Source organism: Branchiostoma belcheri, unplaced genomic scaffold (assembly GCF_001625305.1).
Source record: "Branchiostoma belcheri isolate BF01 breed outbred unplaced genomic scaffold, Haploidv18h27 scaffold46, whole genome shotgun sequence".
Classification (NCBI taxonomy): domain Eukaryota; kingdom Metazoa; phylum Chordata; class Leptocardii; order Amphioxiformes; family Branchiostomatidae; genus Branchiostoma; species Branchiostoma belcheri.
This window is the reverse complement of record NW_017804087.1, coordinates 204264-225708: the sequence shown is the minus strand read 5'-3', so window position 1 is coordinate 225708 and position 21445 is coordinate 204264. Positions and strand designations below refer to the sequence as shown.

General features: G+C 39.7%; 1 protein-coding gene across 2 annotated transcripts in view; it reads left to right on the top strand.

Moving 5' to 3' along the window:
• Nucleotides 1-21445, top strand: part of LOC109479038 (retinoic acid receptor alpha-like) — a 145997-nt gene that overhangs the window by 86775 nt on the left and 37777 nt on the right. Inside the window, exon 1 of one of the 2 annotated variants that reach the window (XM_019780882.1) lies at nucleotides 14104-14251. The exons of the other annotated variant lie outside the window; for it this stretch is intronic. Within the exon in view, the coding sequence (XP_019636441.1) occupies nucleotides 14185-14251 (67 nt within the window). The 5' untranslated portion in view covers nucleotides 14104-14184. Of the gene's footprint in view, nucleotides 1-14103; nucleotides 14252-21445 lie in introns of those variants that run through there. 2 annotated transcript variants of the gene reach the window in all.

The following is a 21445-nucleotide window of genomic DNA, read 5'->3' as shown; positions in this document are numbered from 1 at the left end:
GCTTTATGGATATCCGACTTTCACGGCGTATTGTGCGATAAAACTTTGATATATGACCAGATGATACAGGATAACGCACGGCCCGATATCGTCCCACGTACAACCAGTGACTTGTGTCCTCGCGGAAATGCGAGACATTTTTCACCCGGAATAGATAACAAAGCCGGCGGTAATCTACGCCCTCCCAGAAGCCTCGGCACTTCCCCGCAACTTTCCAACTAATTCTATCCCATTGTGCATCACTCTTACCCATTGTGCCTGTGCAATTACGCTGATTTATGATTGGACGAAAAGCCATGTAGAAAATTACAGAAATACCTTTCAATCTCCTATTCTCTCTCCCTGACCCTACTCTCCCAGCTCTCTATGTCCTACATATTGATAAACAGCTTCCGCCTTCTGCCATGATTGATTACTTGTACTGTAGGTGATTAAATTGGATCTCAGGTCAGAAGGTCCTGGGTTCCAATCCCGGAGGGATTAGAAACTATATTCTTGGTGGCAGGCCTTTGTCTCATCTTGGCAGGGTAGGGAAGAAATTTGAGGACAGTAGCCCCAGTAGTTCGCTTTTCCTTGAAGTTTGGAGTAAGGAGAAATATGAACCTTCTTTTTGTTTCCTTTTGATAAGCCATTGGTTAAAAGCTTAGGAACCCCTAATAGGAGCCACCTTTACGTACCTTGAAGTAAGTTTCAAAGACGCAGTAGGCTGTTGATCATATTTCTTGCCGCCAAAGGTGAGAAAACAAGATGAATTGGAGAGCACATGTGGTGTGCCCTAGTAGCAAGAAACTCTGACCTACACGTTTGAACATAAAGCATTTTATTCTATTTTATTACACGTCATATATCATACAAATAGTCTGTCCTCGCTGATCCATTGAAGTTCTGATAACCGTATGTGAACTGCTATTCGTAAACTGGCCTACTACTGTGAAAGTTTGCAAGGAGGTAAAGTTTCCAGCTTTTCTAGCATCTATTATAAGTTGGTGGTCTTAGATCTTTTTCAGCTTCATAAGTCTTCATCTTGACCAGCGTAGAATTAGGATTTTCTTCACTGTACCACCCGTATGCACAGACTCAAAAAACAGCCTAATTTTGTCTTATTTCTTACAAGATGCCATCATTCTTACTGTACCCTCCCACTGTGCGTGATTTGCCTGGCTCCACATTGACTACTCAAGCTGGGAAGGACCGTCATTGCTGCCAGTTGGACTTGGGTCCAATAATTACTGATGCGTAAATGTTACATTTTTCATACTTAGGGTCATTTGTATCCTTTGCTGGCTTGGCACGCGGCCATGTGTGCGGCTATCCATTGTGGTTTGGTATTCCTGTCCCTGGTATTTCATGTCGACTGTGCCATTTGGTGGGAAAGTCTCATCAATATATATCCATCATCCAGCCAGGACAGCAGCTATAGTTTCTCTGCTCAGGACTTGACCCTTACCCTTGTTCGGTGGTGGAAAACATTGAACGTAATTGAAGTGGGATATGAAAAATTAACATATCAGTTGAGAAAGGTGGATCATCAAACATTGCTCGATTCCAGAATTGTGTCGTCCAGCCATTCTAATCCATCCATCCATCCACAAATCTATCCATCCATTCATCTATCCATCCATCCACCTATCCATCCATTCATTTATCCATCCACCTATCCATCCATCCATCCATCCATCCATTCATCCATTCTTTTAACCATTGATCCATCCTTCCCTTCTTTCTTCATCAATCTATCCATGTTTTATTTTCACCATCCATCCTTCTCACTATCCTTCCATCCATCCATTGATCAATCTTTAATCCACCTGCCTGTTATTACTTTTATGTATGTATCAAAAATCCCATTGAACTACATGTAGGAAGTCCTGTTGTCATCCCAAATTTGTAGGCTGCAGTATGGAGATGAAGTGCTAGGGGGCGTTTTGAGGGAACATAAAACCTGATGAAGGATGACCGTCTGTCCCATTTTGGCAGTTATGGCTCCTTTACACTGGTAGCGACAGGCCAAACGCTTCCATTCTTTATAGTTCCTCCACAGGAACTGCAATAGAATAGCGTCATTTATCCGCCCCATTTCATCGGCAGTCTGCGCCATAAAGCAGGCACTTTGCATGTCTGACCAGGACCCTGCACATTCACTCCATCCATTTAGGAAAACATTAAGTACAAAATGTATTTGTAAGGCTCAAATTTAGCTCAGATGGGATGTTTTCGATCTCTTTTCTGGGTCTTTTTTTTTGCCGTGGAATAAAAGGCCAGTGTGTATATAAATAGGGTCACTGATACACATTTACGGTTTTCACATGACTTGAATTTACCCAAAGGCAAGAGATATGTTACAGTACTGTGAGGCTATTTTACATTTTTCTGGTAGCTGTAGTCAACAAAAGACTGCACTGTGGTAAGAAAGAACTTTAGCTAGATTATCATTTAAAAAAAAACAACTGAGATTCTAGTTGTGCCCTGTTTGTGGGTGGCTGAAAGAATGTTTTATGCAAGTTTTCTTTTGGTTATCTGAAGGCTTTGACCAATATATGTATATTGGATACTATGTATAGGTTTATGATTAGAAGGAAATTTTCTCTTTGCAATATTTTGTAAATGATGTCACCCTTAAAATATGACAGTTCATTGGGAATGGGGCAGTGAGAAAACTTCATGGCTTCCATCCCAAAATAAGCACAGAGATTTAGATGTGCAGAGATAACCTCTCTAACCTGTGATATGTTGCCCACACTACATGCACAAGCTAGGATTATGAGGGTCTGCATGCGTTTTTCCATGAGGCATGGCAAGCTATCCTATAATGCACCGTTAATCATAGCCGACCACTTTAATGCAGCGTTAATCATTGTCAGGAAATTATTTGTGAAAGATAATTTGTGGCTTTAGTTCCATGTAGCACGTTTTTTGTTATCCCGAATTCATGAAAAATTCTTTGAATAGTCGAACGATAGATGGCTCCAAAATCGTAACAGAACATTTTACGAAAGCCTTACACAAGAACAATTAAATCTATCTTTAAGCATTGCTGACTGGCTTACCATGAAGTGTTAGCGACACTCCGAAATTTACTGTAAAGTATTGCCACGATCCCCCCATGCAGACCCTCATTTACGTTGCCCATTCTCTACTGCCCTTCTGTGAGGTTTATGGTAGACTAGGTAGAGAGAGTCATGTTAGCCTTTATGGTCTTTAACAAGTGTATCATTGACCAAACCATTGGGTCTGTGTAAGTGCCAATATAATGTTGTAACAATTCCCATTTAGGACGTTATGGGCTGTGCTACAGTAACCACAGTGTTAGGAAGGTCACTGGTACAGAACGTGGAAGGCTCTGAGATGGAAGGCTGTTGTCAGTCAGGGCATGGGTCAAAGACTTGTAGCTGAATTCTTGGGAAGGGGGGTCTGCTTATTACATTAAGCCATAGTTGATGTTTTAATCTGTAACTCTAAATCTTTTAACTTTCACTGTGGTTTTATTTTTGAGGTCAAAATGACTACAGGAATGTTGTCAGGTAAGACCTTTTGGTTGTGCAACAAAAAAAAAAACTGTGTTAGTCTTTTTACTTCTGGGTATGGAAGTATTGTTTTGAGTGGGTCATCTGTGGGTTTGTGTGTATGCTTGTCTAGACAGGGTAGGTTGACAGCATGTGGATGGGGAAGATTGACAGGCAGACTGAAAGGGGTTCAAAAGGGTAGACACTGGAAATGGGGTGATCTTGAGGGTGAACTTGAAGATGAAGAATCTGTGTAGGAGCCAGCAGGAGTTAGTGGTCGACCTTTGGGGAAATTCAGGAAGCCGGGGTTTGCATGAGCTGCACTCCAACCTAGTCCCAAAATCAATTGTTCCAATAAATTAAAAAAAAAAACTTCCTGGCAGCTACAAATCTCAGATCGTTTTATATGTTACCAGCAAAACATTAAGCATGTGCATTCAAATGGTTTCTTCTCTCTCACAGAACTGTATTATTAGTGATGAAAAAGACCCACAATTACACAACATAAAAGAGTTATCACCAGAATATTTTAGACAGAATTGTCTGTGCTGTATTGTTGTTGGTGTCTGGGCAAAACAGTTGGACCAAGTTACTACCAGCCCCTGTGGGGAGGGGGGCGTGGCACAGTCAAGTATAAACATCACCATTTAGACACAGTAAAAACCAACTTTTAAAGCCACCTTTGTGTGTGTTTTTAGACAGGGACTGACTGACCATCTGTCAGAAAACATGGCTCAAAATAATACTTTCAACTAAAAGAAAAACAGCAAGAATAAAAGTGTATTAAAAGTCTGATTTTCTATGTAATGCTGTACAGTATTATCTTTATGGCCCATGATGTATGTATGTTATAAGATGATATACAGTTATGATCTAACCTAAAAGCCAACCTAAACAATTTTCAACTGCAAAATAAGAAGGTGATGAAGCATTTTGGCTTGTCTTGTGACCCACCGGTAAATTTCATCTTTTAAAACCTGTGAAAGAACGTACTGTGAAACGTGTGACACCTGTCATCATGAAAATGGAAAGTTACATTAGGCCAGGGAGAAAATATGAAAAATACAGCATTGTATCTTTATGATGTTTTTGTGTGCTTGTCTTTAAACCTACATTTGTAACCTGCCAGTGATTGTTCCAATAACCAAAAGTAAACAATCCCCCCTGCATCCTTCGATCTACAAAGAGAAACATATCATGATCAGTACATCTGTTTTTAAGCAGACAAAACTTCTTGAGGTAAAAGGAAGGTTTTAGTGTCATTGAAAAAACGTTTTCATTCTGTCAATTTTTTCAAAGTTCCAATCCTCCTCTGCATCCATAGATCTACCCACACACCAAAAAAAATCATGATCAGTAGATGTTTGTCTTGAGGTGAAAAACAGGGTTTTATTGTCAGGAGAACTATGGCAGTCATAATGCCACTACTGAGGTGTACCCTTACTGAGATGTTGTCCAGCTGCCAAGGCCACCCCTGAAGCCAAAATAAGCCGGTCTGTTTTTATTCACCTTGAGGCCTCAGATCATATTCTGCTGCCCTCTAATGTTTTCTCTCCTTGTTTATTTTCACAATCTTTAACTTCTTGGTAACTTGTCTTGAAGTTCACAGTTTAAAGCAATCCTAACCCAGATAACAGAATTTGCCACTTTTTGTACTCATTTTTCAAAGAAATCCAATTAAGTTTTATGGACAAAAGTTGGCCTTGAGTTGCTACTTGAAGCGGTAAAGCTAGGCTTACATGGCTAATTAACTTGCCAAGTGTGTCTTGAAGAAACTTGGCAGAAGCGAAGAAAGATTATGCTGGATATGAATTATTGTCATGGTAGTACATGGAGTGAATGGACAGTGTTAGAGCAAGTCGTAAAGTGTAAAGAGAACTTTGCCCTGGTGACCTCTAGTTGACCTCTTCCAGTCTGGCTGACTGTCTAACTACCAGTCTTCACTGTTGACATCCTTCTAAGAAAGGGAACCGAAGTCTTACCAGTATGACATTAGCGAGTAATCCAACCTTGTTGTCTTGAGAAGTAGTTAGGAGGTGCCAGAGGGCCTGGCAGTTCTTACCATTTGATCTTTATGTGTTTTTGATTACGGTGTGAAGCCAACCATGGCTGGCCCTGTTGACAAACTTTTATGAGCCCCTCCCACCCTCGGTGGGGCGATCCTCTGACCTTTCTGTGACCTCATCTGCCCAGCCAACCCAAGGTCTTCGCTAATAGCTTGTGTACTCAAGAGTGCAAGGTCAAAGCAATCATCACAACAGATCTCTCAACATCAAAAACGCACATGTTTACGCCACTTTTGGGCCCAGTTTTCGTGGTTTCTGGAAAAACATTCAAAAGCAGTAAAACCAGTGCTCTGTCACCCTACTTGGGATTTATAGTTGGAGTCTGGGACTTTATGAGCTAGTTAAGCCAGAGTTATGAGAAGAATTTGCATCCGAAATAAAAAGACGGCTTCCAATAAAGTGTCTAGACTTGCAGGTCGAGATTCAGACCCTGCGACACAGTCACCACACACACACACACACAGTCAGGCTGGGGACTACAGCAGGCATGGACAACACCATGGACAACTCGGGCATCTTGAACGAGAGTCAGTATGAGTGTATGGCAGCTGCTGCCGTGGCTCACCTTTCTATGTGGTGTTCTTTTGGTAGGTTTTCTTTTACTTTCTTTACGTTTTGGCTACACCGTTCCATGAAGCTTGCTTTTACAGAGGTTAATTACCTAGGTAGTAGCTGTACTATCTGGGCCTACAGCAAATACATGTACTAAAGTTATGTATCTCAAGAACTGAGAAGTTCAAATGAGACCTTTCTTTGAAGTAAGTACATTATATTCACACAGTCTTAATATAAGGTCATTACAAAAAAATTTACTGTTTTTGTTGGAGACAACATTTTCAGCATCAGGAACTAATGACAGATCTCATTTTTGTTTTGTGGGAAAGTCTTATTTCTTTTCTTTTTTTTTCATACATATATGTTCAGCTTGAAACTGGAATTATTTTACAAATAGCTCCCAAAATTTTGAAAGACATTTGCTCTTCCCATTGAGTTCAGACTTGACCCTGTGGCAGATTTAGCCCACTATGTGGTCTGGAAAATCTGCATGTTGGCAAGTGACCAACATGGGACACTGAGACTACAGACATGCAAGTGCACGGTGATTACCTGCCCTAGAAACAGGACAGGGACCTCACACGTTTCTGTGTTCTTCTGTTATCATCTAAGCTTCCTGATTTGTACGGGTATACAACTGTTACAGTCACTGTTACCATTGGAAAATTTATGCTCCTAATAAATCAATATTTAGTCATTTGAACCTATATGTTATGCTGTCTGTAACATGTACATGTAATTAGCAAAGGTTGATGAACTGTTAATTAAGTGAAGGTAGATCTTTTTGTTAAACTTTGTTTTATTTGTGGACATTTGTTGTTGTACTTATCCCTGTTTGTTTTTAGTTGTTCTGCAATATGTATTTAGCGAAGGTCAATTATGACATTAGCCAAAGGTCAATGAACCCTAAGCCTGGGTAGATGTTTGTTTTGTTTGTTGGTGTTCGGCCATTTATTTTTGGACTTGTCCCTGGTTTTGACAGGGAAACAATCTTGTCTCTTTGGACCCAAGGACAGACTGAAGTGGGGACAGTAGCCAAGGCTCTTTTTTATTTACTTGTTAGTGTCCAAAGAAACGGTGCAGAACCGATGTCAACTACTGCAGTTTGTACAACACTTATTCTGTAGCAATTTCAAGTGTCAGCGCTGGATCAAAGGTCACGGGTTCTAATCCCAACCTCAAGTCTGGAGCATTAGGAGTCCTAATTTGCGTGCCACTGGTGTTATGATCAGCTGTTCAGTAGTGCCTGTTGTAACGTGATCCAACTGTGCTGGAATAGAAGCGTGTCCTGAATGTTGAGGGGATACAAAATTCCTGCCCTGTTTTGGCCACACTTTACAAGCCTGATTGTCTCAGGATTACTTAAGATTATGGCGCATGCCTTAACACCAGCAGTGTCGGAGCTTTTCCATCTTGGATTGCCAAAACAATCTGTTTTTCTCACCAGCTCTCAGCCACTCGTGCTTAGAACAGTTGGCCTTGAAGTACAGTAAGGTATTTTGCAGTAGGAAAAAAGAGCTTTTCGCGCAGTTTAAAATTTGTGGTTCAAACAATTCTGGTGTACACTAGTGCGCATTAATTGGCAATGCATTTTCACAGTGTCATAACTTTGCGGTGGAGAGTTTATCACAAAAAAGGTTTAAACGTAGATACCACAGATGTACAGTACATTGCATACTTGCCAAATTCCTGTCCTAATGACTATATTTTTACACTAGATATCCTTTTATATCTCTGATCCATTAAGAGATGAAATATTTTGATGTCCTGAGAGTCTAATGATCCTCCCATACCTCAGGAAGAATTTGATTGGCTGGATCAAGTTTCAAAGACAGTTTCCCCCCTCAATATCTCAAAACAATTGCAATGGAAGGTCACTCACTCACACACTCACTCATACACTCACTCACTCATGCACTCATTAACTCATGCACTCACTCACTCATGCATTCACTCACTCATGCACTCACTCACTCACTATCTAGATATGTTATAAGAAAGTATAATGCTGTTTCTTTCCATTTGTTTAGTTAGAAAGGACCATTAGATTGTTTCCAACTTTTGTTAAAGTAATATGTAGAAAAGAAGATTAATGAATATGAAAAGCAATAACAGTTTATTACAACTCCTAGTCAATCATGACATCATGACATATATGCAAGAAAAAATGCTCCAAGGATCGATACATAATATCAGACATATCATTTCTATACAGACCAGGGGTTCTTGAGAGAATACTAGTATTTTACTACCATCATAGGAACAGTTTTACTTAGTATTTACAAGTTACTGGTAAAACAGAACCTACCCTGATCAATCAAATGCAAAGAGTGTTGGACAAACTTTTGAAGCCTTGATTTTTTTTATGAATAAATAAGATTGTGATTGTCATTGTGAACTTTTGTGAAAGTGTTTGAAAGTAGTTAACTTTTTGTGAGTAATTGACTATTTGGTTATGGAATATTGATTTGATGCATAATTAGCATCAACTGCCAAAGTTGTAGATAACATAGTCCCAGTTCTTTTGGGCAGCAGTTCCTAAGCTTTTGACTAGAGTCAGAAGAACATCCTGACATAGTTTGTTTCCTCAAATCTTATTAGATTTTATAGCAGATATTGAAGACTTTTCTCTTGACGTTTATGAGTCCAAACTGTCAAACTGGAGAGCCAACATGTGCAAGCTGTTTTCCTGTAACATGTCACAGATGTCTTTTATGACTTTGACCCCAATAACCTGAAACATGGTACGGTCCAAGCTAGCCTGGTGACCATTCTCTTTGGAGTGTTTTGGCCCTGGTTATTATGTTGGCACAAGTACAGGGCCTTTGCTCTGGCAGGCGATCTTTCCAGACGGTTTTTCTCCCATTTGTGGCAACACAATTGAACCCCCTAGCATGTGCTGAGCAGAAGGCTTGGCAGGCAGGTACATTTTTAGCACCACAGAGATCAGGGAGCCACAACAGTCTGTTTGCCAGGCTAAGTCCAAGCAAGTACATGTAGTAAGATGCTGCTCATCACACCAAAACTCTACAAAGATTTTATTTAATTAACATCAAGAATTCTGAGATCTCATACCTCCATAAAATCTAGCTTGTATAAAGTTTGCTTTATTTTGTCTCACTCATTATGGAAGTTAGGTTGTAATTAGCATAATCGATGTCAGTCAATGATCTTTAAAGTCCTTTCCTTTGTCATAATTCATCCCTATTTATGCAAATGACATTCACATTTACATAATCTATGCATAATAATTTTCACCTTTAGCTTTCTTACATGTCGGTAATACATTGGATACCTGTAGTGTCCTAAATTAGGCATGCACATTCAAATGACATGTCAGTAATACATCTGATTCAGATGTATATACATTTATTTGTAGTGTCATAAATTCAGTGTAGAGGTCATCGCCAAAGCAAAACCGCCACAAACATTTCAAGATTTACAGTACCATGGCAGGTTGAATTAAGGAGCTCTTGAAAGCCAAAAATAACACTTCTTTTCCCTGATTTACACATGTGCCTCTTCTTGCCTTGTCATGCTTGTTGCAGTGGCATCAACTGTGACTTGTGCTCTAAACTAAAGGTTAAGGTACACGGGCAGTGCTAACATTATTTGGAAGTCATTTGGCAGAAATATGGTCTGCAGCTGCGCCGTTGTGGTACCTCGCCGATGACCGGACAATGCTCTTTCACCAGACACTGACACCGGCAGCGCCGGCCTCGCTGTTAACCACATAATCGCATATCTGCGTTTTTTCACGTTCCACAGAGAGTTGTTGATAACGTATATGTGACAATGAGGGACCATTAGGCAGCACTTAGCAAATGACACAAACACATGTGAGCCTGCGGTTTCCTTGAACTTATCATATTACCCGCGCGTTTTTGCATAATTTTGTTTGGAGAGATTTTGCAGCAGTTGTTTTGAGTTATGATAACTATGATACATAACACATGCATGTGCAACTTTTCTATTAAAGTTATTATATTACTGGCTCGTTTTTTGCATAATTTTGTTCAGAGAGATTGTGCAGCAGTTGTTTTGATTTATGATAACTATGACACATGACACAAACACAAGCAAGCAAGCAACTTTTCTATTAAACTTATCATATTACCGGGTTGTGTTTGCAATAATTTTGTTTTAAACGATTTTTCAGCCGTTGTTTGCAATATGATAATCATATCCTGGTGATAGGAAGAATATGATTCATCTGTGACAAGGCCCGCTTGTTGACTTGCTTATTTTAAACATCATTTCAAACAACACAAAAGATTATAAGCTTAGTAATATCTTGCAAATGGCTTGTATAAATTAAGGTTGTTTGTTAGTTTCTACAATTAGTAATCTGAGTAAACATTTGAAAAGCCTTTTCAGTCATTGTGATCAGGAATATTCCATCATCCTCGAAGGTGTACAAAATTTTGGCAATACGGCAACTATAGTCAAACTGTTACAAGAGCAGTAAGTATTGATGACTGTTACTAACAGAAGATCAACTGGCATGGCAAAGTGCACAGAGTAAAAAGGGTACATGATCTCCTAAAGTTATATTGATAACTGTTACCAACAGAAGAGACCTGAATTTAAAAGGTGCATGATCTCCTAAAGTTATATTGATAACTGTTACTTACATCAGATCAACTGGTACTACAAAGTGCACAGAATTAAAAAGGCACATAAGCTCCTAAAGTTATGCTCCCCTGAAGGAAAGTTTGATAAAAATAGTGAACCGTTTAGAGCGATCACAAATTGAAGAGCGATTTTTCAAACACAAGCTTCAGTGCATGTTCTTTCTGCATATTGTGAAAACAAACAAAACAGTCAATATAAAGAAATAATAAGCATTGTTATCAGTTCAGTTTCTTCTTGCTTTTTTCTAGTACTGTACCAGTATTGTTCTTGTAATGTTATTGGAAATATTCAAGAAGAAATATAATATCTTGCATACTTGTATTATGGCTGTAATTTTGTCATTGCGTTCTGTATGTATTCATCACACAAGTAACTTTACTATGATATTGGATTGGAAAACTTATGAATGTGTTTTTGTTTTTTCTTGTTCCCTATTCCTGTCTACCATGGTCCTCCTTGCTGCCGTGTCTTACCTGTATGTGGAAACACCTGGATGACATCTCTACAGGTAAGGAGTTAGACGTTTTTTCTTATTATTAGCTGCATTGTTCAGAATCAAAATATGACGGACAGTCAGTGTCTGTTGATGTTTTAATATACTAGTATATGATTTTGTTTACGTTTTTTATGGAAGATAGACTCTAGGAAGAAAGTAACACAGACTCCTGTCTCCTTTTTATTAATGTACACTAACAGTTTTGGTTCAGGCTGGAGGCAAATAAAGAAATTAGAGTTAGGTACTCTAATTAGAGTTAGATACTAGTACTGTAATTTCTTTATTTGACTACTACACACAGATGGCCTAAGGTAGAATACATGGCATTGGGACTAGATAAGTAATTAATTATGAAAGTGCTGCTTTAATGGCTATAAGACTTTGAAGATGTACAGCAACGTTTTTGTTAAAGATAATGTGGAAATTTCAAGACACGTTCTCACTCATGCACACAACACTCCTATTTTTCATATACAAGAAGTTAGAAGGAACGCTAAAACTGAATTTTCATGTATATATTATGCTAAAGGCACATAAACAAATACAGTGCATTCTCATTAACAGTTTTTGGAGCTAATCTCCCAGGGCTTATCTCTAGATCATGTAATTAATCCGATGATTGATTATGATTACCCCTCACTAATTGATACTGGCTTCTGCATCCAAAATTGATATTAAAACTTTGCTGAAAATCCCCACATCCCTGCTTTCCTGTGAGGCTTAAAGCTCTCCTGACGATCGTTAGAGAGAAGCCTGGAGTGTTTTTAATGATTATTTTCTGCCACCCTAATTTTACCAGTGCTATGTAGTAATTGGATACTAATTGCTTTATCAATACATCACCACTACCCCCCTGCAAGGAAATAATGAGAAGATGTGTTGTATCTATCTTTAGCATGTCCTTGTTAAAACTTATATAGCATTAGTGGGTGGAAATACACATCTTGCTGAAGGACACTGATATATCAAAGAAAAAAATAGTTTACCCCAATAATCTAGACTTATTTGTACCCTGCAATGTTATAATCTAGTTTTGTGTGTGTTACGCCCAAGGGTGGTTATACCGGCTATACCAATACATATACAGATAGTTTAGTATTCCATTTTTGCCTTAGAAAGGTACCAGAAGGAATTTTGGTTCAATTCCATGCAATGTACATGTAGCATCAGATCTTAGAAAGGTTCAAGTTTTATAAAGTGCTGACTCAGGGTTTCGCCTGGCCTCGGATTAATGAGAGAAGCTTGTGGAAGGCAGGAAAGGAGAGACAGACAGATAGATAGAGACTGGCCTTGTCCAGTCTTGTACCTCCCCAGGAAGGTTTGAACACCTGTCAGTTTGTTGGCCGTTTTCCTGACATGGTGTAAGAAAGTAGCCTTGATGAGTCTAACTCCCTTCCTGGTACTACGTGCAGAAAAGAACGTAATTCAGAGACCAGGGCTTTCACTGCTCGTCAGGAAGTTACAGAAATCCAACATTTCTTTATCTCCCGTGATGCAAAAAATATAACCTTGTGACATAGGTTTGTCAACAGTTCAACAAACTCTCAAAAAAATCAAGTTAAAGTCATCATTTGGATCTGCCCCTTTAAACATGGGAAAAGGCATTGCATTGGGTTTCAACATTTTGTACACTAACACCCCCCACCACACACACCCATACACACTTTTTTTTGCTGTATCAAATGAAACAAAGTTGGCAGAAAAAAGTAAATGTGTACCTAGAAAAACAGGTAAACTTTGCAACTCAGTCAAGTGTCTAAAACCTGGTGATTTGCAGTATGTTAAAATCATTAGGTGAGACATCGGGAAACATGTCAGTATCTCTGTATGTATCACTCTCAGCTAATAGCTTTAAGGAAGACATCCTTCATACATGTTGTAATATGATTATATCTGTAGAAAGAGAAGAAAGATAGAGATAGAATCTTAGAGTTTCAAAAGAAGAGAGAACTCATCACTGCAGTATCTTATCTTCTTATTGAACGTACCATGTTGAAACAAGCACTGATGATATCAAGTTATCCTTAAATCATAGATATTGCACCATAAAACAGTTTTTTTAACTCGGGATGGGAGAAATGCTGATAAGTGTTTGTAGTGCTTAGTTTACCAAAGTGGTGGGGATCAGGGGATCTGTAACCTTGAACATGATTTATAATGGAATTTTATTAATGACAATAGCAAAGGATATGGTTGGGATGATGAAAAATACTTTCACCAGGGGCAAAGGAGCAATATACACAAGAAGACTGAATGAGAAAGTGTAGAGAAGAACAGAAGAAAAACTCAGAGAATGAGAGAAAGAAACCACGGTGACCACTGTAACAGTACTTTTAGTAACGTTTTTTTCTTCACGTATACTAGCTGGATGTATTATGCAGTCTCCTTATATAACCCCAATCGGTTACCAATTGTTTAACATCCGTTCCAACCATTTGACGTCACGTTCTATAACTACTTGTGTAACTGTTGTCATATGACCTGTTAATATTTCATATCCTGTATGAAAGCATAACCATTATTAAAAACTAACATTTTGACATACAATCATTATGTGTATACGTACGTAGGAGCTTGTTCAAACGTTTAGACAGATACATTTGGGCATGACAAGAAAGCAGTATAAACACTCTGTAAATAGATAACTACTAGATGATAAGTAGATAGATAGTTTTACCTCATAAACGACTAAGAAATAAGAATTTATACCAAGTTTCAGCTGCCTTGATGGTCTAGCAGCAGTGGTGATTCAAGCATTTAAGCAGACCCAACGTTGGGTACAAGGTTCAAGAGAGATAGGCTAGCAACACTCTAAGACTGTGCAAATATATGGCTGTTAACAACTGCGTACTTCGGACTGTTGTTGCGGAGTGAAGTCGCCATATTGGGTGGCATACAGGCTTTGTTCTGCGTTTGCGGCGTTGTCGTTATGGTAAGGCTGGTGTACCTCGGATCCAAAGGGCCAGACAGTAAGGTTGGAGAGCGCGCTGTGAAAGGTATTATATTTTATTCCTCGCTTGTTACGGTCTGTACATAATCTACATGTTGAAGGAAGTTACAATAAGTATGAGTGGTGTTTCTTGGGTGTCAAACACTGAAGTAAAGCATGGTATCAATCAAAGCATCTCTGCACCCGAGTTTCCCAAATGAACATTCCTGGCCAAGGTTGTCTGCGAGAAAGTTCACATTCCTGGGATGAGTGTCAAGTCCAGAATGATGGACCTGTCCAGGCGAGAATTTACAACTCGACTTAAACGTGACGCCGAGTTTCCTTCTCGGCTTGTTTTCCCAACAGGTAGCAAATGTCACGTGTCAAAGTCCATTTACTCCACACAAACTCCCTCCCATAATGAGCTGGAGCCTCTGTATGTATTTCACCACAGCTTGTATTGGCCTTTCCAAGAAACCATACGTCTACCTGTGTTGTTGCTGTGTTTGTTTACTCTTTTCTGTGACGGTCTGGCTAAGAGCTGTCAATGAAACGCTGTTGATACATGAAACGTTTTTGTGCAGGTTCATTTTAGCGTGCAGAAGTTGAAGATTGTTTGTGTGTGCATACCTTGTGAAGAGTAGTAAGTAAACTGACCTGTGGGACAAAGTAGTCCCAGAAGTTTCTCTTGAACTCTGACCCTTTGCTACTGTGTGGCTTTAGGATTGATGCAAATTAGTTCATTTTTTTGGTTTCACAGAAAAAAAAATCTAGGATCAAATGTCATCGAAATTCCCCCCCAGCAATGTTTAAAAGTGGAATAACACTATGCATCTAATCTGCTACAGTAACTTTTTGTCACCATAAAGATATCAATTAACCAACTTATAGGGCAAAAAGCTGTTTAGAAGGGAAATAGTTGTTATTACTGCCATGCACACGTGCTAGTGTGAAACAATGCGAACACTGATAGTGATTAATCTGTCAATTAAACACTACACAGTCTTTCCTGTATGCAATTTCCTCTCCATGTATCAGATCCACAAAAAATGGAATATTTACTTAAACTATAGTTTCAAAGTTTTACTCAAGTTTGAAACATCCACAGAGTAAGTCTTTTGGTGGTACTTTTACAGAGGGTTGTTACAGGTGAGGAAAAACAACTTATCTTGTAGCAGGTGGCAGTCAGACAGGTGTGCTATGTCTTCATCTTTGTCATTATGTCAGGAGAAGCCAGATATCACATTGTGTCCAGCAAACTTCTACTGGATGCTGATACTAACAGTTTATACCCTGCAGCCAATTCTAAAAAAAGGTACATGCATGTAATTGTATGTAACATTTCTGTGTACATGTAATGTAATTGTACTGGGTCGGTTATTTAAAAAAAAAAAGTGTCTAAAGATATCTCCAATGCAACATCCTTTAGCACAGTGAATAATGCATTACTGTATATCTGTGTCCCTTCATATAATGCATTACTGTAATCTGTGTGCAAGTATGGGGGGTGCTGCACTAGCCAACTATTGACATTGTATCTAGCATATGCTTAACTCTTGGTGCTGAACTCTAGCTACCATGTAAAGAGCATTTCCCAAGTCCAGTGTTCATATATTTTTAAAAAGTTATTCTGTAGATTGCTCCCTAGATTGTGACCAGCAATGTTGCCATATCTTAAACTCCGTGACGCATTATTTTGGACCTTTTGCGTATTCAATTGTCTTTACTGTTATCAAAGTCTTTTTTTAACATAGGATTTACGTCATAACATGTTTGCCAAGCCTTTGAATTGTGTACCAAACGAGGAAGGTAGACAGTCGGGCGAACATAATTAGACACTACCTTCCCAGCATTGTCCTGAAGGTCAAAGTTCAGCTGAAATATCACAGCTTTCAATTTGATAAAAACCAGGAGCGAGAGGATATCGTCACTGACAGATGAGTGCATTACTCCCAAACAGCAAATGTCACAGAAGAATTACGACCACGCTAGTAAAATTGAGGAATTTAAATTATGATTATCATATCAGTAGCGGAGATCGGAATGCTAATGCCGCGAGCGTCGTACATCACCGGCGCGCGTATCGCCCAGAATTCGTTCATTAACCTACGTTACAGTAAAGTTTTATGGCATTAATATTTCAAAATTAATCAAGGAATGATGGATCCGTGCTGAAGGTAGGACGCTGTACTGTCATACAGCCGGCCTTAATGAAGACATTAATTCTGTGACCAGGGTAAAACATCCGGGCGCGAGTCGGCGGCACATGACGGCCCATCCGTCATCCACGAGCACGGTCCTCGGTCGCAGGGTTTGATAAGTAGACGCTCTGGTCCAATTTTAGTTTTGGTCAGTGAAAAGGGCAGACCGCTAAAAAAAGCAACTAATATGTGGAAAAGTTAGTACAATACTGTAGTGTTGGTCTCAATGTAATAAAGTCAACTGATAGTTTTCATTGAAGTCAAATGAACGTTTTTGTAAATTTCTTGCCCAATTTATAGTACTGGTATCTTATGCAATATAAAAGTCAGTAATAAGCAAAGATATACTAGACAGCCCTTTAAAAAAGAAATCAGGTTTTGGTATTTGGGTATATAGGGTGTATATGGGAGTTAAACACACACAACTACCAGTGGACTAGCCCCCTGCTGTAGTGAGTGAGTGCACAACTGTGTGGCGCAAGGGCTACAGCAACAGAGATGGGCGCCACGCTAAGTGCCATATATAGGTGTGGGAAAGAACTTTGACATGAACCTGATGTGTGGGGAAGCTAGACAGTCATTCTCAAATCTCCAATAATTTTTGGTATCTCCCATTACATCGCTCAAACCTGACAGGTTGGTCAGGTGTTTTAACAGGTGTTTTGAATACCTCAGAGGTCAATGAACTGTAGGTGAAAAAAGTGAACTTTTGGTGAACCCAGGAATGCCCTATCAGAACACAACACTGCTGGTCCAACCAACAATACTCAACTGTCTGTTCTAACGTCTATAAACATCCAGCAAAAAGCAGTTTCTAATAGGTCTTGGCTTGGTTGTCAGATCTTTATCGCCTTCGGCCATCAAAGTCTAAACATAGATGTTTTAGAGAGATAATGAAGTATTTGTCTATGCAGTTACACAATCAGGGGTTCAACCACATGGAAAACTTCCGTTTGGTCAAAAGCCAACATTGCAGTCTGTTTCATTGTCTATCTGTCCAATTTTGTTATACACAAGGAAATTGTTTCTCAAGCAACTGGATAGATTTGGAAAACTGTGCTTTTGAAATCTATCGAGTTGCTTCAGTAACAATATCCTTGTGTATCTCATTACATGGATGTCTAACCTTCATCAGCGTAATTTTGTTTTAGTTGAAAACAAATGAAACCAGTAGCATCACCTGTTATATTGGTAATATAATATCATTGTAAAATCTAGTCTTCTACCACCAAAAGAGGAATTGAATGTTGAAAGAAAGGCAAGTACTAACAAGATATGACTTGAATTTCTGACAAAACTTTACTTCCTTTTGTTTTTCCACATTGAAATCACACACTTTTGAAAACACAGGGTAAGGCTGATGAATTGTGGTGAGCTGAGTATTGAGCTGAGTATGGATCTTGATTTTTTTAAGTTGCTAGCAAAATTGGTATACTTTTTTGAGGCTATTTGGCATGAAATCCTCTGCACTCTTTAGCAATGACCTGTCTGACAGTCACTGATGATTTTGTTCTCAGCAGAAGGAATTTCTAAGTCCTCCTGTTCTAAATGTCAGATCTTCACCAGACATCTCGTCTATACCATGATGCACCAGGCTTACAGAGGGGAAAAGGTTACAGTCCAGTGCATTATGGGATGTTTTCTTTACCTAAAACATCTGACAGATTTGTGTAAATCCTCTGCAGACAGCTTGTTCTCTTAATCTTCTATCCACAACCTGGTTGTAGAAAATGCTGAGGGTTTTTAGGTCAGAAAAGACAAGAAGATTTTGCGGCTAACATCGCATTGTCAGGATTTCCTTTGCCGTCTCTCAGAAGTAAGATGATCCGGCACCATTTAGTTTAATGCACATTTCGTAATTCGGTTTTAGCCAGTTGAGCTTTCCCAAATTCCGAGCTTTCCATGGGTGTTGACCGCCAGCCTTGAACTTCCCTGGGACTCCTGGGTTCGCGGGAAGTTCAAGAGTCCTTCGGTCACGTAGGCAGGCCCGGGGAGTCGGTAGTCCTGTAAATCATGTGGAAATTACTAGACCTGCCCTTGTGGTTTGTTTTGAAACATACCAGGATCGACTACCTCTCCTATGACACGATAGGGCCTTCCGATACGGGGTCGCCGCAAGTTCAGCCATTGTTGTGTGGTGCTGTGAGTGTTCCAAATCCAAAGGTTGTAAGTGTTGCACGTGCAACAGGTTGTTCTTTGAACATCCGCAGGACAAGCTGCACTCAGGAAGTATGCAGAGTGCAAGGCGTACATTTTGTGTATTATTGCGGGATAATTAAAGTATGATGTTTTATTATTTGACATTTTAGGGTTGCTGCTAGGAACTGTATGATTCAATGACTAATATTCCTGCCAGATATATTGTACTGGTATACATAATTCTTTTCTTCAACATGGGCATATTTTTAGAAGTTTAGCAAACTTAATGTTGACATTCTGACACAAAATATACTGGACCCCTAGTGTTCTAGCCAGTGTCTGAATTTCTGTCACTTGATGGAATTTTGCTGCTCTTGGCATACAAAATTTTTGCCCAATCCGCCATCTTTTACGGACAAAATTTGGCATGTAAAGATATAGAAAGAGATGTCATTAAACCAGCAAAATTTGTCCCGCAAAATGCAGGATATAGCATTTCAGAAGGTCAGGATTTGTAAATTTTCCAAAGGGAGCATACACCTAAACCGCCCCCCCCCCCAACCGTCAGTGACAATTTTTGTCTCACAACAGTATGCTTTGGGATAGCACTGATTCAACTAACTGCTGCCCTGAAAATGTGTTTGTGCTAACAAACGTGTGGTTGAGAGATCTCCCCTGTAGGTTGGAATCACACACCTGTGAAAAGTAATCAGTCCTTCTGTGCCAGCTGACCTTGTGCATGACCTTGTGAATCCTTGTATCAGGAACGCCCAGGTCTGCAGACATCGTGTGTCTGCTCACTGTTGACAGAATGTCTGCAGACATCAACATCACAGGAGGCAGTCATGTGAAAATGTCCGTACGGTTGGCCGTCGGAAATCAGTCCTGGAGCTCTGGATCGCTGGCAAGAGTCGGTCCTTCCAGATACAGCTTTTGTTTTCATGATGTCTAATGAACCAAACGTTCGGTGCTGTCTTCAGTTTTCATCATGTTTTCAGTTTCCAGAGATTGAAAAGACTGAATTGACAAGAACTGGATAGATTTTTTAACTCCAGTTGCTACATTGTGTCTGAGACATTATCTGGATGTCTAACCTGCATCAACCTAAATCCACATTGACATTGTATTGTACATTAGGACTCATTGTCTGTAGATAATTAGTTCTTGCAACATGTGTGTGATGGTAATGCAAGGTCATCAGATCTTGTCGTAAGGTTTAAGTCCAAAGCATTGTTCACTAGTGTCCCTTTCATTTTGAATTAAGATTGGAAGGCATAACACCATTAACTCTTCCAAGACAAGCAAAGTATACAAAACTTTCCCCACCATTGTTAAATGTAAAGCTTCATAAGTTCATTTTGTGATGCCAAACTTTATTTCTATTTGTGGTATATTACAGAAAAAGGGTCTTGACGTTGATTGAAATCTATATGACAATCGGATCTGAAAGAATCTCTTTGGTGTTTTGTGTGGGCTGCCCCTCCCCCACAGCGAAGTGTGCCCAGTCATTTAAAAAGACATTAAACTGTTCTAGTCCCTCGGGAGGGTGAAATCTGAAGGAGACTGACAGGCCTGGTGGGTCAGCTAGTGTTTAGCCTCAGAGGTTAACCCTTTTGGTTTGGGTCAATTAACCATTTACTCCTGAACTCTCACCCATATTCAGGGTGTCGCCACCCCTGCATGCTTCAAGACTTCTCCTGACAACCCCACAAAGGGGTGGAAATTCTTCTACCCCTCCCCAGTGATGAAAGTGTGGGATTGGAGCCTGTACAGGGCCCAGAGGACCCTGCAGTAAACCAGTAGCATAGAAGGGACACCTTCCTGCTTTGCCCAGTGACACTCAAGACCCCAAACAAAGCTGACCTTTCTATGACCCCGAGAGTCCCTGCCCCTCACCAACCAACCATGTAAAGCTTCAAGGTCCTCATAACACTGATAAACATGGCTGAGTAAAAAGTTTCTGAAACTGGATCTTCAATACACTTGGAATGGGGAGGTCGAAAGTAACCTAAAACGGGAATGCTGTTGTTTCGCGAGAGCAAGGACCTTCAAGCTTCCTGCACAAGCCTAGACAATATGGTGAACTCTGGATGACACCGTGTTCGCTCAGGACTAGCCAGAGGCATGCGAAAGTTCAAATCTGACACGTTCTGACACTTTAATTGAGGGACAGAGTTGTGCTTGGTCATAATTCTGCCCCCAGTTGATTTTCATAGGAAACAGGAGCTTTCAGAAAGGAAAAATGTCATCCGTCAAAGTGACTCTGGGTGCAACCAGGGGACAGCCATGGGAAAGTTGCTGACCTCTCGCTGAACCCTGCCCGACTCGCCATGTTTACTCACTCTGATAACTTAACAGACTATCTTGAACCAACCCAGCACTTCGCCATGCTTTCTACAACCATAACTCACTCTAAATGATGTATGAAAACCTTCCCTATGTATCACCAAGATGCATTTTGTGGTAAGAAACAAAAGACGGTCTTGTCTTCCCCGTTCCTTTAATGAGTCCCAGTGCAAGGAAATGTCTAGAACTGACTGGAGTCTTATCAAGATAATGAAAGGTAGACTAACACAGGACAGGAGAGTAAGCAAATATCTGTTCGGGGAAAGTTTGCCAAGCTGTTGGGAGAGGGAGGGAGAGACTTTGTGTTTTAATATTATTTACTTAGAGATGAAAAAGGACTTTTGGTCCGTTGAGGTATCAATTATCAAGTGATACCCAAACTGACAGGTGTCTAACAATCTTACAGCCCGTAAAGATTTCTTTCCTAGTCAATTATTCATTATACCTTTTAAGGGATAATAACTGTATATTGGTTTTAAAAGCACATTTGCATTGATAAGTCATTGGAATATGAATTTATGCTGCGTAAATATTTTTTTGCTGTTATGATGCCACTTGAAATTTCTCTCTTGTTT